At 38.0% G+C, this 16,916-nt stretch overlaps 1 protein-coding gene across 13 annotated transcripts in view; it reads left to right on the top strand.

Moving 5' to 3' along the window:
• LOC122082448 (probable E3 ubiquitin-protein ligase HIP1) overlaps positions 1 to 15,922 on the top strand; it is a 17,058-nt gene extending 1,136 nt beyond the window's left edge. The window contains exons 2-12 of one of the 13 annotated variants that reach the window (XM_042650018.1): positions 707 to 846; positions 1,476 to 1,523; positions 1,689 to 1,757; positions 8,623 to 8,735; positions 8,880 to 8,933; positions 12,889 to 13,061; positions 13,304 to 14,056; positions 14,142 to 14,560; positions 15,189 to 15,287; positions 15,377 to 15,514; positions 15,608 to 15,922. In XM_042650018.1, coding sequence (XP_042505952.1) covers positions 12,962 to 13,061; positions 13,304 to 14,056; positions 14,142 to 14,560; positions 15,189 to 15,287; positions 15,377 to 15,514; positions 15,608 to 15,757 — 1,659 coding nt within the window. In that variant the 5' untranslated portion in view covers positions 707 to 846; positions 1,476 to 1,523; positions 1,689 to 1,757; ... (1 more) ...; positions 8,880 to 8,933; positions 12,889 to 12,961 and the 3' untranslated portion in view covers positions 15,758 to 15,922. Of the gene's footprint in view, positions 1 to 706; positions 847 to 1,475; positions 1,524 to 1,688; positions 1,758 to 7,266; positions 8,934 to 12,888; positions 13,062 to 13,303; positions 14,057 to 14,141; positions 14,561 to 15,188; positions 15,288 to 15,376; positions 15,515 to 15,607 lie in introns of those variants that run through there. The other 12 variants (XM_042650019.1, XM_042650023.1, XM_042650022.1 and 9 more) reach the window with 12 other exon arrangements.
• The last annotated feature ends 994 nt before the right edge of the window (positions 15,923 to 16,916 follow it).

Raw genomic sequence — 16,916 nt, 5'->3', positions numbered from 1 at the left:
TGGGGTGGGGGTGGGGGTGGTGGTGGGGGTGTGTTCTTTTGGTTATGCTATTCGAAGGTGGGCTTTGTTTCTAAGCCATGCACTGTACTTAAACTAATGGGAAGTAAAATCATGCAGAGAACTTGATAGACTGGGATTGTATTCTCAGGGCCACTTTGTCATGGTTACCACTAGCATTCTTTGATTTTGTTGTCATTTGCATCATACCAGCAACATGTAAAGTGGAAAGTCTGAATCATAAGCTGGAATATGAAAAGAAAGTGTTAGAGGATGACATTAAGGAATATAGTTTAGCTTATGAAAATTTCTTAATTAGTAAAGCAATTCTACTAAAGGATCATTGTCTTTACGGTAGAAATGCAAGAACTTGATGCTTCAGTACGTAGGCATCTTCATAAGTAAACAATTTCGGTCTAGATCTTGTTCTTGTTCTGACCGTAATGCCAAATTGCATCTTTGTGTCTTGGTATAGGATATGATTCGGACAGTTTTCTGATAACAATTAGTGGGCATCAAATATAACTACAAAATAAGAGGCAGTACAAAATATTCAGTGGTTTCTAGGAGTCGATTTCCCTCTTATAAACTTCTTTGTAGGTGACCTCCATATTTGATGCTGCTTTACTTGTTAAAACTTCATGAGTCTAGTATACCAAAACCGTTGCTGAACCTGAACTAATCATACTTTTCTTACATTCTCAACCAGAGTTGGATGAGTCCCTTGAGTTGGCTACTTTGGGGGGTGTCTGGAAAGGTTTACCCGCCTGTCACCTGAATGAGAGATACTATTTCTAAGATCTGAGCTGCTGGAACAAGAAGGATTTATTCCTTGAACAAAGGAATCAGGTGATTATTCCAAGCACTAGTATTGAACTTACCCGCACTGGCTGCATCATTCTATTGTCATCGGTTATAACCCTATTCTACAAAGTTTACATGAGTGGCATAATTATCTGAATATAGTGATGAGTATTATCTAAATATATCCTCACATTAGATGGTTCATCATTAGCACTATCTTCTCCATCCAAAAATCTTTCCCCCTGGGGTACAATTAGTTGGAGCTTTGGAAGCTCTTAGGCTTCATATAGAGCCTTATATAATGATAATGATTGCTACTTTGGGATTTTCCCTTGATTCACTCTTTAAGGTACATTAGAAATTTATTTAGAAGGGGTTTTAGCATCAGTAAGATTCCTCTTGTAGTAGGAAGGTTTATTTTGAAATAGGCATTATAGGATTCGAAAATCTGTATGCTGATTTTGATGCATTTGAATTAAGTGTTTCTTCAATATATATCTTTCAAGTGCCTTTGGTTTCCATTGTTTTCGTTATCTGTGATTAGGTTTTGTTGATTTCGATCAGTATGCAGTTTTATGGGAAGATAATTTTTCTTACTTAAGCATATTCAGCTCCTTATAGTTCCCTTATTCTTCATGACTTATCTGAACAATGGGACATATGCAATTTCATAGGTATGTGGCTTTAGCCTGGGAAAATGCCTGTATATGCAGGTGAGAAGGGTTAGTATGATTGTGTTCTATCTTTCTATTTATTCATCTCTAACTCTATAATTTTCTCTCTAAATATTCTCCCTTCTCCAAAGGCTCACCTCAGTGGTTACAGCATTCTAAAGTGTTGTCCTTCCAATGGATTTTCTCATAATTTTTTTTACTGTTATCACCCAGAAATCCTATTGCTTCTTTAGAAGATTAGATCATCCCTGTCAGCTCGAATTTTGCTGACATTCATATTCAGTAAGTTCTCCTGACCTGATCACGTAATTTTTTTATATAGTTCAGTTCAAAACTTGTCAGTCTAATGTGCATCTATTTTGACTTACAACTGGTTTTTTGCTTTTCCAAGTAGGTGATTATTTTTCATGACAAATAGACTACTAATGCAGTAGCCTCATTTGAGGGGTGGATTGGTTGATGGCTTTCTTATTTGCAGTTTAAGCTGGTCTTTGAAAGGTGTTTCATGGTCTATTTCCTATGAAACCATTTCTTCTTCTGAAATCCTGAGTTCCCATCATGGTTAGTGGAGTTGGAGGTTGTATTTCCAATTTACTGGATTGTCACATTGTACCTTGCCAATATTCTTGATTCAACTTAACATGCAGTAGCATTATCATGCCTGGACTGGCATGATCCAATGTGGAGACCCAGACCGATAAGTACCAGATCCAAACCTGGTTGGCCGGAAAGGCGATATTTAGATATTTTATTTATTGGGTTATTCTTGTTTTATGTAAGATAACATAGGATAGTTTCCTAGTTTGGGTTGAATTCTATTTCTGTTTTTAGAATGTAATTAGGAGTCTTTCTCTCTCTCTCTCTCTCTCTCTCTCTTTTTATGTATATATATATATATATATATACATACGGTTGCAATCGATTCTCAGATTATTGGGATGAAAATTTGAGTTTGAGTTTGCCTTCACGGGTGCGGTAAGTTGACCATTCCGTTCTCCCTTCTTCTTCTGTTCGTTTCTTTTATCTTCCTTACATCTTGGGTGCTATCCTTCTTTCTTCTTCTTTCCTTAGTACCACTTTCCTCCACGTATTTTGAAAGATACCACTCCCCTCCCTTGTACTTTAGAGATTCTATTAATCCTCCCATTAGTCACTGACAGTGTTAAAATGACATGTAAAGACAATATTACCCTTGTATCTAATACGTATCATTTCTCTACCCTTTCCCTCCTCTTCCTTGTATTTGGATTGGCTGGACCTGCTTTCAAGCTCTCCTGATGCAGAGAAGAAGAAAGAGTGCAACAAGGTATTCTCCTCCCTCTTCGCAACTCATCGGGTATAGGAGAAATCACACTTGGGAACTTAGGTATTCTCCTCCCTCTTCACTTCTCGTCTCTCTTCTCATCTCTCTTTTTTGTAATTTCTCAACGAAAAAAGGTTGCAGAGAATATATACCTGGAGTAGCAGAGAGAAAGCTTGAATGTTGTATAGAGATAACTTGAAAGTTGCAGAGGTCTCAAATTGCTTCTGGGGTCTCAAATATGTGCTTGAATGTCGAAGGATACCAGCCACCTCAAAATTCCATAAAAAGCAACCAAACCAATTTAGGGGTACTAATGAGAGAGAACAAAGAAGGGAAAAAATGGGCGAAGTAAAGTATTCAAACACCACAGACTTACCTGTGGAGAGTTGCAGACTCTAATTCTGGAAATATGAGCAGAGAATGACGATAGTGGAGGCTTTGCAGCGGCATCATAGAGAGGTTCAACTGAGAGAATTTGAGGCAAAACGATTTTATCCAAATAGATGGTGATGAGTCGAATACGAATCAAGGGTTTCAGAACCCCTCAACAATCGGAGCTTTACAATGAAGGTTTGAGCATCAACCGTACATCTAGGGTTTTCCTGAGGTGAGCTTCAATGAGAGAAGGGTTTCAGACTGTCTGCCACAAAGACGATGACCCCTTTTAGGGCTCTAAATGCCAGTCTTGGTATTTTACATCATGAAAGGTTAATTTGGGAATTATATATCATATTTTAAGGCTGATGTCATCACTTAACAGGGTTATCTAATTGAAGGGGTACGATTGATAGAATCTTTAAACTACAAGGGAGGGACTAGTATTTTTCAGAATATGTGGGGAAAAGTGGTATTAAGGCAAAGTACTGGGGAGGGGAGTGCAATTTCCTCTTCTGTTTTTATTTTTATCTTTTATTATTTCTTCCCCTACTACTATCGAACAAACAGTGCTGGGAGAGGTTGGATCGATCTCCCTCATCCCTTGTTCTTTCACTTTTAAACTTGGGGCTTGAAATCGCTACCTCTGGGCGAATCTACCTGCAAAGCCCCAGTCCGAAACTTTCCTGGAAGCCTACAGACCTAGGTATCTCTCTTTCCCCAGGTTTAGTTTCAGAATTTAAATATCATTTCTTCACTTTGCTGTTCTGGGTGTCCTTTAGCTGATTAAAAGAGATCTGGGTGTGAAGACTATTTGCCAGAATTTCAGGTCAATCCATGACTGCATGAGAGAGTTCTCTCATCTGAAACAGATTATGGTCCATCGCAGTACCTGTTTAACGCGAGGAAGAAGGAAACTGATTCTTAATATTTCCATACAAGGCCATATTTTTATTTTTTACAAAAAAAAAAAAAACCCCATATTTTTTAAGTTGATTCTAACTACTATCGGTCCCTTTTCTAAAATTCCAGTTCTTATTTGCAGTTTGGTCCTATTACTTGTTTACTTTACTAATAAGGGTGTGAACTGCTCCAGAATTTAAAAAATTGCCATTTTCCTTATCATTTGAGTTGCTATCACTTGGGGTGGTCAACTTATAAGGAGTAAACTAAGGCAGACATCGCCCATCTCGCAGACCGGGTTACCTCAGAAACATCTAACAACTCACTTTGGACTAATGTTGATAACTTCACAACTCTTCAGACCATGATGGCATCCGACACAATCCAATAAGGAAGAGTCCAATTCAGTTTGGGGATTCTTCCAACTCCATTCCACAACTCTCTATTTTTCCTCTCAGCCAACATCCCCATTCCTCCCAATCATCACGACCTGAATTCTTTTGGAGGGAATGTGGGTTCTCAACAATGGGTCCTGTCTCACGTTGTCCTACCACCACCTGGAGTTGATTGACCTCTTGGTCATGATCTTTATGGAGCTGAAAGAGGGGCCAAGTTGGATTTTCTCGCCTTCTACGGGGGTCACAATCTGGAGTAGAGCCTTGATTGGACTCATAGGCTGGACTGCTGGAGATCTTCTTTGATGGTATGGCTTGAGTGAGGCAAGGAAACTCTTATTTGCCAAAGCCAAGTTGAAGGGCACAACTTGATTGTGGTTGATCAAGTACCAACAGCAGAATCAGACTGGAGGTATTGGGCTTGTCAACACCAAAGCTGAAATGAAGGAGGCCATGAACTGGAGATTGTTGCCTGTAGACTACAAGCAGCGTATGCAGCTTCAGTTCTCACAATTGCCGCAGGACAGTATGACCGTTGAGAATATGTGGCAAAGCTCTATTTCTTAGCCACTAGGTATGACTTCGAGTGGGATGAAGAGGTGTTAGTGGCACAGTTCCAAAACGGGTTACACCCTTAGATCATACATGGTGGATCACGTTCATGAGTTGTATAGGAATCTTTAAGTTGTTATAAGCTTGCAGTTTCCGGCAGTGTCCATGAAATAAAAATTCATTGTAAAAATTGGTGTATAGTATCTAAAGTATACATGGATGTCTGTTGCCTTCCTCTTCTTCTCTCTCTCTCTTTGGATTTTTATCAGAACTTACTGCGAGTGCTATACAAAAGAAAATAAAATAACATACACAGATATATCTCTTTTTCGATAATTTATATTTCTTTTTATTTTCATCCACATCTATTCCTTTTGGTGGAAATTACTGAAGAGAAATTTTCTTCTAAATATTTTTCTTTTAAAAAGTCATTTTTTCTCTATAACATCCGTGAGATGTGCAAAAGGAGAAAGCTAACTTAAGGCACAATGGGAGATCCCAAATTTACTTATTTTTTTAAGAGAGATTCCTTATCATGTACAAAGTGGTGGATGGAATAAACAACCAGATGCTATATCTTATTTTCATTTTAGTGACAGGAACTGATACGTATTGTGAAAAAAAATCTCACTTGAAACATTATTTTGTTGACGAACATATATATATATATATATTCTGGCTTAATATGGTCATTCTTCAGATAAAACAAACATGTTACAGATGCATCTTCATATAAGTTAAACTTGAAAAGTAATTGGGTTTTCCCATTCCCAGATTTTTCAAAACACATCATTAATATATTCTTTTGTATAAAGAGAAGAGGGTGCTTACTTTCATGCAATGGTATGTGTATATGTGGAGGCCTTCTTGGATCAAACTTTTGCTAATAAATTGAGGAAAGAAAATTGCTACTTACAAGAAAAACCATAATTTTTAGCTTTTGAGTAGTCTAAAAAATAACCACTCTTCCCTCACACCCACTGACGTCCTTATTTCTATCCCGCTTACCAGTTTCAAATCTTTTCCCCCCTTCCTTCCCTTTCTTGCGTGGCTGATATGAGTGTCTCCATCTCTTATACTCATTCTTCACTAGAGGAACTACCATAATATGCTTGTAATACTTGCATAAAAGTGCTGCTATCATGCACTATATTATGTTAATTTTCTGTGTTAGGTGAGGCATGTTTCATTTGTTCCAATGGCTTCTGGATTTGCTGCCACTGGCCTCTTTCTCCACCCCCCTTAAGAAAATTCTGTTGCCTTGGTTGTCGCTTGCAGTATTGTGCAACATGAAATAATGTTGTAGTGGGAAAGAAAATCTTTGAACTCTTCAATTGAGGAGTTGGTGATAAACTGTGAGCCAAAACAGAAGAGATCGAAGCAGCTCATAGATTTAACTTATTTTAAGAGTAAAAGTTGGTGATGGTCTGTGAGCCAAAACAGAAGAGATCAAACCAGCTAATAGATATAACTTACTTTAAGAGTAACAGAGAAAAGTTGGAGAGGGGTGGGGGGTGGGGGAGAAAATGAAACAAAGATTTTCCCTCATGCTTAAGACAGTTCCACATTCTTGCCTTCTTTCTGAAACTCTCTTGTTTATAAAAAACTGGGGGTGGGTGGGATGAAGTATGGAACATTTTTGAAAAATTTATCAACTAGTACTTGTGGTTAAGTGGCTCCTCATGGATTTCCTTACCTTGGCACTAGGTTTAGTTGATTTCATAATGCAGGTTGAAGGACGATGATTGTATATCTTCTTGCTCTAATGTGTTTTCCCTGACCTCTGGGATGTATCACACCAAGTTGTATGGAAGCTTTAGATTGAGGCGTATATGCTGGTGGTACAGGTAAGAAGGGTTGGTATAGTTAAGCTCCCATCTCTATCTCTATCTATCTATTTCTCCAGTTGTTAGAGCTGTTAATTCCTCTAAACAGATTCTCTCAGAGACATTGATACCACTAGTTAGTTGTTTAGACCATTTGTGTGGTTGTTTGGGTTGTCCATGTCGATTGACTCTATTAATTGTCCACTTTGATTTTCTGAGAATCCCACCACCTTTTTGCCTTGTCCCCCCTTGCTTAGCTTTTAAAACATTCCTAATCTTGATTCTCTAGTGTTGATTTATTTACTGTTAACAGAGACTTTGTTTTGTGTCAAGGTTTATTTACTTCCTAGCCATCTATACTACAGCCAAATCATGTGGATGGCTTGATTGGTCTTTGTTATTTACAGTGTACAACTGAATTATGGTTGGTGTTGCAGGCACCTTTTGAATTCACTGTGCAACAGAAGGAAGGATTTCATTCCTGATATCCTGTATTCCCATTAAGTTTCATTATTCATGAACACTGCAATTTCAAAGATTTAGTTGTACTTCTGCATTGGGAGGGAACAATAGTGATTACCAAGGACTACATTTTTTGATTTGCGGAGGGACTACTTAAGTTGTGCTCATGGAGTGTGTGCTTAGCATTGCCATGCTAATCCAAGCAATAGAGGCTGTGTTGGTATGGTGCTTTTTGCTCATAGCTCTGCGGTTGTTTCTGAGGATGGTAGGATGCTTGGGAATAGCCTATGTGATTAGATTTGCAAGATGATGGTTGAACATGCTAAGGGAAATTGATGAGATTAGAGATCCAGGAATAACCTAAAATTCTTGGTATTGGTGCCTTGCTAGCTTTGACGTGATGGATGGCATCTGCTAGAAGGTTTCATTTAAGAACTCTAATTTGAATTTGGTGTGACAGCTGACTATTTCTTGCAGTGATTGTCTAGTGTGAAGGTTTTTTTTTTTGGGGGTGGGGGGGGGGGGGGTGAAAAAACTGTAAAAATGTGAGAATTGTGTGTGAACCAACTCTCTGTTTTTCTTTATTACGTGAGGGAAGGCCTTCATACTGAAAGCTGAAGACATTATATTGATGCTTCTTGTATTAAACTCACACATGATCACAATCATCAGCTACTGACTACTATTGCATTGTGGCCTGGGTGTTGGGCTGGAAGATGCTTGAGGAAATCTAAGGTTTCGCATGGAACAGAATTAAATCTTTCTCCTCTTTGTATACTAAATTTCAAGTAGGTTTGACAAATTGGTTGGAGCTGGTGTCATCTGAGGTGAAACACCCGGTGTGGTGCCATGGAAGATGATAATAATTTCAAGGTGCAAGGAGGAAGTAAGATTCTCGTTCATATTTCAAAGTAAATTTATGCTTTACAATACTTGAGTAATTATAACTAACAAGATGGAGGAAGTGTTTTCCATTAACACAATGTTGCCTTATTACTATCCGTTTGTCAGTATAGGTGATCATAATTTTCCTCTGAAAAGGGCTGTTATATGTTCTAACAGCTGGGTCCTGTTGTAAGACTTGAGAAGGAGAAAAATGTTTCAGGTGGATAAAGGATGCTTCTTCGATGACCTGTCCTCCTCTATTGGGATTAATTTTTTTTTTATATCCACTTGCCTCTGAAGATTCAATTTGATGTCCAAGTTTTCCACATCTGATCCATTCTAGGGTTTCAAGAATGTCTATAATTGTATTTAATGCGTGGTCAATTCTCAAACAATTCCACAAAGTGGTTTCTACAAGAGGCCAATCATCTTTTGACTGTTCACAGGGGTGCCCCTTTTGTTTATTTGAGAGGATTTCCTGAAACTGTAAAACACTGGATCTGATATTACAACGGTGGAAACTCCAGGCATGGTACAAGGATGGATGTAAGAAATATGGGTATGATTTGTCAGAACTGTGAGAAAGTTTATATTCCTAAGGGCATGATGCTTGCATCTAGAGCTTTTTGTTTATTTCACATACCAATAGATTTTGACTGTCTTGATATATCTTTCTTAATTCTGATCTTTACATGATCAACAGGTCTTTTTGGCATATCCATAAATTGATCTCATTCTGGAGCAAGTGATTTTAGAGGTAGGTGGAATGATTACCATGAGTTTTGTGTAGACCGGAGGTCATAGTATGGAGTTACTGATACCGTTGTGCCTTGTTTGATCATTTTACAAGGCATTAGCAATATGGCAATTCTTTGGTATTCAAGCTTAACTACTGTGTCCTATTTTGCGAGTCCATGTGTAAAAACAGCATATCCTTGTCCTTAATTTTTCCAATTCTAGATCATAGTAGTGCATCTGTGCTTAGTCTCCAGTTTCATCTGTTTCCGTTTTGAATCTATTTGTTAGGGATGATATTATTAACCTTTTTCTCAGGTGAGGTAATTTTCATGCAGTAATGCAGTATGTAGACAAATAATTACTATCTTGGTCCAAAACTTCCAGAGAGAAAAGTTGAGGTACCTTTGATATATGGTGTAGATTTAGTTGGCTGTTTCTTCGTTTGAGTTACGGGCTGGAAAGCATATAAGATCTTTTGTCGTGTTTACCTTTATGAATCTGTCCATGTCCATCATACATTCACAGCCATCTTTAGCCTATACTTATAGTCAGAACCTTGGAAAGAAAATTTTGATGGAATTAGAGGACTCTTTTTTGTTTCAATGGATAGCATGTTTTTATTTGAAACCTTAGTCTGTAGAGATAGAATGCCAATTTTGTTTTTTTCTTCTGATGTGAACTTGGATGTTCAGCCTTTATACAGGTGGATTTCAGTGGATTGTCACTGTGATTCTACTGTCCAAGAACTTTTCCAATTCAATTCAAGATGTACTATAGGACCGATGATAAGTTTAACTTGTTCAACACTAGTATGCATTTCATATTCATTGTTCATGTTTTCTCCCCAAATATAAGCAATGTAGGTGGCGTGGACATTGATATGGGTGTTTGTGTCTGACACGGATAAAGGGTGTCGACACAGAACCTGCTGTGAAAATTCAACTTGCTTATCTGGAAAGAAGATGTATAATCTTGGACATGTCTTTCTTTTTAGGGGGGGAAAGTCTTGGACATGTCATAGGCTGCAAATAAATGCAGTGAAACAATCCAATGTACTAGTATATAATAGCCTTTTGTAACTTCCATAGACTAAATAGGTGAGCTACTTTAAAAGATGGAACAACATGAGTATAAAATGATCTTTCTGCAACTTCTTCTCCTTAACCGAAATGGCATCTTTTGATAAAAGGAAGGATTTTGAAAACCTACATACACTTCAAGCCCCAATATAATTCTAAATTAAAGAGTTGTATCTAAAATCAATATGCTTCTAGTTGTCTTTGAAAAAGAAAAATCAATAAGCCTCTCTTTTTGGGAGGTGATAACAAATTATATACATGATTCTGAGAATCATAGGCCTTCACTTTCTTCTAACTGTTTCTAGCAATTGTATGTCTGCAAATGATATGCTATGATCGACTGGTTTGGTCTAGATCTCAATGTTGAAAAGCATGCTATTTTAGAACCTGGAGTCAAGAAGATAAAGGTTAACTTTAGTATCAAGTGGTGATAGGATTACGTGGGATTTCTGTTTCCCTAACAACCAGTTAACCTCTAACATTGCTTCTAAATTCATTTGCACAATTAGGGCCATTTGTCATTACTTCAATAAGCGATGCCACTCTTTGCTCCACTTTTGCTTCTTTTATCCAGGATCTTTCAAGGTAGTGAACTCCAGATTGTGGTGAGCTTGCAAAGTTCTGACTGACAGACGGGTATGTGAATCATGTGTATTGGCTTTGAGAGAGGAGCAAAAAGTTTATCCAATCCATTGTGATCCATCAATTTTTAATTTGGTGGTTCATGTGGATATTCTTTATAGTTTAGATCATAGTTGTGAAGGCATCGTCTAGGCGACGCCTAGGCGTCCAGGCGGTTTGCTTGGGCCCTAGGCGACAGTCGCCTTATTGCACTACATGCCGCCTTGTGTTTTGACACTTATTTATGCCAAATAACATTTAAGTAAATGCTTTTTATATTTATTATTTCATTTACTTAAGATATTATTCATAAATAAGAAAATACCCCCTATTTGAATCCAATAAAAATAGTTTAAAAATCAAATTTCAAAAGGATAAAAAGTCAACCCCCAGTCCAAGAAGAAAAACTGGATTTTGGTTATAGAAGCGATTTTTAACTTTTAAATGCTAGAGTTTTTCTCAATTATGAAAATTTTATAAATTCTATCATATTAAAACATTGCTAAAAACCAAAAGTCCGGTAAAATAATTTTTTGTTTTGATATCCATAAAATTATTTTCATTCAGACGATTTTAACAGCATTCGCGCACTTAAAAATAAGTTTGATCGGAGCATAACTTTATCATTACAACTCAGATTTAAGTAATCTTAGACTTGCTGGAAAGCTGGTTTTATATTATAACTGATACAAAAAGTCTCATGTAAAAATAATATCATTTGACTAGTCAAACTTATTATAGAACCAGAGCATTTCTCAAAATTTTTATTTTTTATAACTTAATATGACTTAATGTTAATTTTTTATGATTTAATATGAAGAAATGTTGATTTTTAATGACTTGATGTTGCTTAATCTTGATTTTTTATGATACAAGGTATATATAGCTTACTAAACAATGTTAGAAAATAGGAAAAATAAAAAATAACAATTGGTCGCCTTGTTCGCCTCAAGGCGTTCGCCTTCTCGCCTAAGCTTTTAGACAACCCTCCACCGCCTTGGTTCGCCTTGTCGCCGTGACAACTATGGTTTAGATAGGTTAAAGTTTAATCTCTGGATAGAAGAGATGGATATCATGGGGAAGGTTATGGTTAGGGTAGTCCCTTGTGGTGATCACATAGTACCCTCATAATTGACTACAAGTTTTATATCACACACTTGAGAAATAATCACTAACATTTTTCTTTGTCTGGTCTAAATTCTGATAGATCTGTGAAGCTTCAGCTGCTCAGAATAAAAATTTAGAGTTTTGGACTGTTTTTTTGAATCTCAGTATGGTGATTGGTATTGTGTGCTGTTATTTGAAACTTGAGAGATTATTCCTGCTTCATCCAGATTAAACTTGAGTCAAGTTTGTGATCATTTAACTTTCTACTTCATTCATGGTATGGCTTTGTTGGTTTTGGTACATTTTGTGACCCTTCCCCTCTCCAGATCCATAAGCTTGTTGCAAATTTGGGTCGTGTAAAATATTGTTTGATATCTCTCGAGTAGTTTTTAATTATACAATGTAACATGACAAGTTTAGCAAGCTAAGCTTTGATCCGATGTGTAGACCTGATTAAATGATCAATACTTACAGAGAGTACTGATATAATGTTGGGGAGACAGCATCACAGAACTGAAAGCTGTTAGACCTCGGATGAATAAAAGTAATATGCATTAGAAAACAAAAACCTCAAATGAAAAAAAAAAGTAGGATTTGGGTACCTCTTGGGATCAGGTTAGAAGCTTACTCTGACGATCATCTGTTTTTTAGAACACCTCCTCTGCAAGCTCTATGTACGGCTTATATCATCAGATGTTTTCCAAATCTTTTGTCTGATTTGTCTTCCTATTATCCTTTTAATTTTATGATTGTGCGGGTGATATTCAAAAATCCTATAAATCAATACCATTTACCTAAGAAGGAAAATGAAGAGTAAGAAAGAATACGTGAAGAAACAGTTCTATGAAAGTTTTCATAATAACATGTATGCAGAGCTCGTGCTACAGAAATGGAAGGTGGGTTGAATGGCTAATGGCATGGAATGTAAAATTGTATGTCATGGTATCTTTTTAGATACTCTTCTGGAAGATTTCCCAAGTATTCCCCACTGTAGTGTATATTGAGTAGTAGTACTCATCATCATTCCGAGTGTAAGAAAATAAGTGGCTACTACTGTGCGAATCTTGAAATAATTTTATAGCTGAACTTATTTCTCATGTATGTGATTTAGCTCATTGTGCAAAATTTCACTTCAGACTTTTTTGGATGCTTTTCCTTTTTATGCAGGTGGGTCTTCTTTTGCTCTTTCTAGATTCTGCTCTGGAACCTAAGTCCTCTTGGACTTTGAGGTGGCATTATTATGGAGCATAGGCATTTGTTTGGCAAATCCCAAATTTTTGATATGGAGCATGATCAGAACCGGAATCATATACCTTCTGAGCAGCCTTATGTGCATCTAGGTAACGTATTTAAAGGTTAAACCTATATATATATATATATATATATGTCTATTACATTTAAAGAGGGAGCTTTAAGTCATGTGGCATCCATGCATGGCACTTGGGACTTCCTCTTTGATGGGTCCTGCCAAGGACATATGGGCTGGCACTGTATGCCATTGTAGTCCATTAAATGGTGATTATCACCAGTCCATAGATTGTCCTTATGTTAAAAATACTCAACTCTCTTGTTTGTGTTGCAGGCAGGGTTGGTCCTCCAGAAAATGGTTCTGTTTATCCAATTGAAAGCATTTCGACAACTGCCGTAACTTCTGCCTCCCAGTGGAATTCAGCATTGAGGTCAAGCGAGTATCCATCCTCAAGTCTCAGCATAGAAGTACCACATTATCGACCGGCTTCCGGAGGCTCATCTTATGATTCCTTCCTGCAGCCATCGGCTGTTGGGAGCTACTGCCCAGCCTCACAGAATTATACTCACCATGCATCTTCTTCTAGCAATTACAGAAACACAGTTCATGGTGTTGAGGGTAGTGTTGTTACTCCTACTGTTGGTGGTGGAAGAGGGTCACGTAAAAGAAAAAGCCCAGCAATTTCTATGGTTTGTGAGAGAGGTAGTACTAGCAGATACTACAATGCTGGAAGTTCCTCTAATGTTTCTATTTCCTCCAATGTGCGGCAGGAGAAACCTAATTTACTTTCTCAACACTGGGTTTGGGACCCCATCAGCATGAACTCCAGTTATAGAGGTGGAAGTCTGTCAATTGGGAATGAAGGTTCACAAAGGAATGTAAGAAGCCAATCTACTCTTGATTTGGAAGCTAATCTAGCTAGAACCCACTTGTCAAGCAGTGTTTCTCGCCATCCCCATTCCTCTGGCCATCCAATCGATCATTCTGGCATGATGGATCTTGCTTGTCTTGGTGTTAATGCAACCACTCAGGAATGGAGCCATAATTCCATGCCTCTTGCTGCTCGAGGAAGAATTCCAGCTTTAGGTTTGTGGATATACTCCCCTCATTGTATCCATTTTTTCCACTGTTCTTTTCATTATAACTAAGAAAAATTTCTGTGGGATTGCAGATACCACTGGCCTGAGTAACCAGACCAACCAGTTTTTGGGTGTCTGCAACAGTAATGGTTCTGTAGAGATTGGTGGGTACCAGAATGATTGCATTTTGAGCAGAAATCCTGCTATTCCTTTGCAAAATCTTCATGGTAACCCAACTCAAGCTGTGAGGAGTGGTCGCAGTAGCTATTACCAAAGATCATCTGCGCCCATTTACAGGGCCTCTTTGAGCTACCCACGCTTGGGGCACGTCTCAAATTCTTCTGAAGATGGCCTGCAGTTGGCATCTGAAACTTATTCTTCAAGACATTTTAGGTCATCATCTACTGTGGGGTGGCGTAGCAATGACAGGAATGGAAGACCTAGGATAACGTATGGAAGGTTCCGATCACATTCTGATGAAGCAGGTGGCAGTGATAGATTGGTATCTGAGGTTTGTATTTTCATTTTTATCAAGGAATCTTTACTTACTGCACATCATTGGTGTCAATTCCAGTATATCTATTGAATACTTGCACATATACATGGAGGGGTATTCTCATAGGTCCAGCCTCAGGGAAATTGAGGCTAAATGTATGTGGTAGGATGATTGTAACCATCTACTTGTCCATTTGGTTGGGTGGTCCAAAGTTCTGTGGGGGTGGATTGTCCTTTCTGATTTGGTTGTATGGCATTAGAGATCTGGATTGAACTAGTTGGGCTTTTGTATATATTGGACTGCCCTAGTGGTCCAAATATAAGAGATGCACCTTATATGAAAGAACCAAGTACACACAGAATTGTGATGAGGTAAAAAGAATATTCGACTAGCGGATAGCAGTATGGGGTCCTTCTTCAGGTGACAATGGCCTTGTTTCGTTGGACCAAATTTCTCCTCTTATTAGCCTCTAGAGCTTTGTAAATGATGGTAGATTGGTAGTATGTTGCAAGCCACGTTCTCTATTAGCAGAACATTTTTTGAAAGAAGAAAAAACTGAGCATGCCTTGTGGTGTTTTTATTTCAAGCACTTGACGCCAAACCGACCATAGAATGTTTCTCAACTCTAATTGTTCATTGGCAGGGTCTTATGATTGTAGATCGCTCAGCCTTTTATGGTTCCAGGAATTTGTTTGATCAGCATAGGGAGATGAGGCTGGATGTGGACAACATGAGTTATGAGGTGTTTATAATTCTTCTGTTTCTTGCTCTTTTTGATAATTTCTAGCTTTTAATCAAGTCTGAAACGTCAAAATTGTTGGCCTTGAGCAGGAACTCCTTGCTCTAGGAGAAAGGATTGGGAGTGTCAACACAGGCTTGTCGGAAGATATGAGTTCGAAGAGTATGACAGAGACAATATATTGTTCCTCAGATCAAATACAGGAGGAAGGAAATTGTGCGATCTGCCTGGTAAGATTTAACTTAACTGTGCTTCCAACTATTTAACATTTTAATCATTAATTTGAAAATATTTGAACTGTTAATTCTGTTCCTAATTGACAGGAAGAGTATAAGGACAGGGAGGAGGTCGGGACACTGAATAACTGTAGCCATGACTACCATGTGAAGTGTATAAAGAAATGGTTGTCAATGAAGAATGTCTGCCCAATCTGCAAGACGCCTCCTGTCGCAGATGATTCGATGGACAATTAGCCTTGGTTTGCCAATATGCATCTGGCTGTGTCCATCTTTGTAAATATATTTGGGCTTATGGATCGTCTCCTAAAGGAAGGAGACAGACTAGCCTGCAAATTTGTATATAGATGATGTTCAAAATTCAATTTCAATTTCAATTTGGTCAGTTATTCACAGATAAAACTTGGTTTATGATTATGTGTGGGGGATCAATGTGTCATTGGTGATGAATCAAGGATTTTAAACTTGGAAGCGTTCTCTCCACAGTTCGACCCAAATAACATCGTTGAAAACCCTAATCTTCTCTAAATCAAACCCAACATCTCCCACAATCGCTCGAGCCCAAGAACCTGTCTCACTACCAAATAAGCTTTAGGAAGGAGGAAGAAGACTCATGATGTGAAATCAGTGTTTCCATCAGAGATCGAATACCTGATTCGTCCAACTCTCCTCTGCGGTTGACCACCCGAACAAGGTTGTCGGAAACAACCAAATCCAGCGACGACGGCGAATTCCCGGTCGTCTTACAAAGGAGAAATCAGTCGTTGAGTTCAATCGATCTGCAGAGTACAAAGTTTCAGTCGCTGCTAGTGCGAGTAAAGAGAGGTCTCTAAGATTTGGAAAATTACATCCGTCCAAATCGAATGGGAGATAAAAGAATTGGAGAAAGCGAGAAAAAGAAAAGAGGGTTACATCCGTCCAACTTCTTCTAGGGTAGTTTGTTCTTTTTTTCTTTGTTCTTTCCTTTTTAATCTTTAAAGGGTTTCAGAAAGGAATTGAAGAGACCGACAAAGAGAGGAGAGCGAAAAGAGAAAAGAGTGTTTAGGGTGAAGGGAGACTTTTTTTTGAGTAGCAAGGTTGAAGGGAGACAAAAGAGGGTATTCCATGTGTTACTTAGGACAAGGTTGCTACTTACTCGGTCGGTTTTGCCCCTGTTCTTTTTTTTTTTTTTCAACTATTCTACCTCCAAAACGGATAATCGATTTGGATCGGTCTCAATTGATACATGAGTGATACTTGAAACCATGCTCAGGACAGCAACTCAGCTAACCGGATTTAGGCCCAACAGTCGTGTTTTAGTAAAAAAGGGTAATATAATCATTTCACTTTAGAGTCAATACAATTAGACAGGAGAGGATGTAAGTGTAATTGTAAATAATGCACGGGAGGATCTTAT

This window comes from Macadamia integrifolia, chromosome 6, assembly GCF_013358625.1.
Source record: "Macadamia integrifolia cultivar HAES 741 chromosome 6, SCU_Mint_v3, whole genome shotgun sequence".
NCBI classification, from domain to species: Eukaryota; Viridiplantae; Streptophyta; class Magnoliopsida; order Proteales; family Proteaceae; genus Macadamia; species Macadamia integrifolia.
Note: the sequence above shows the minus strand (reverse complement) of the source record. Positions and strands in the feature narration are given on the sequence as shown.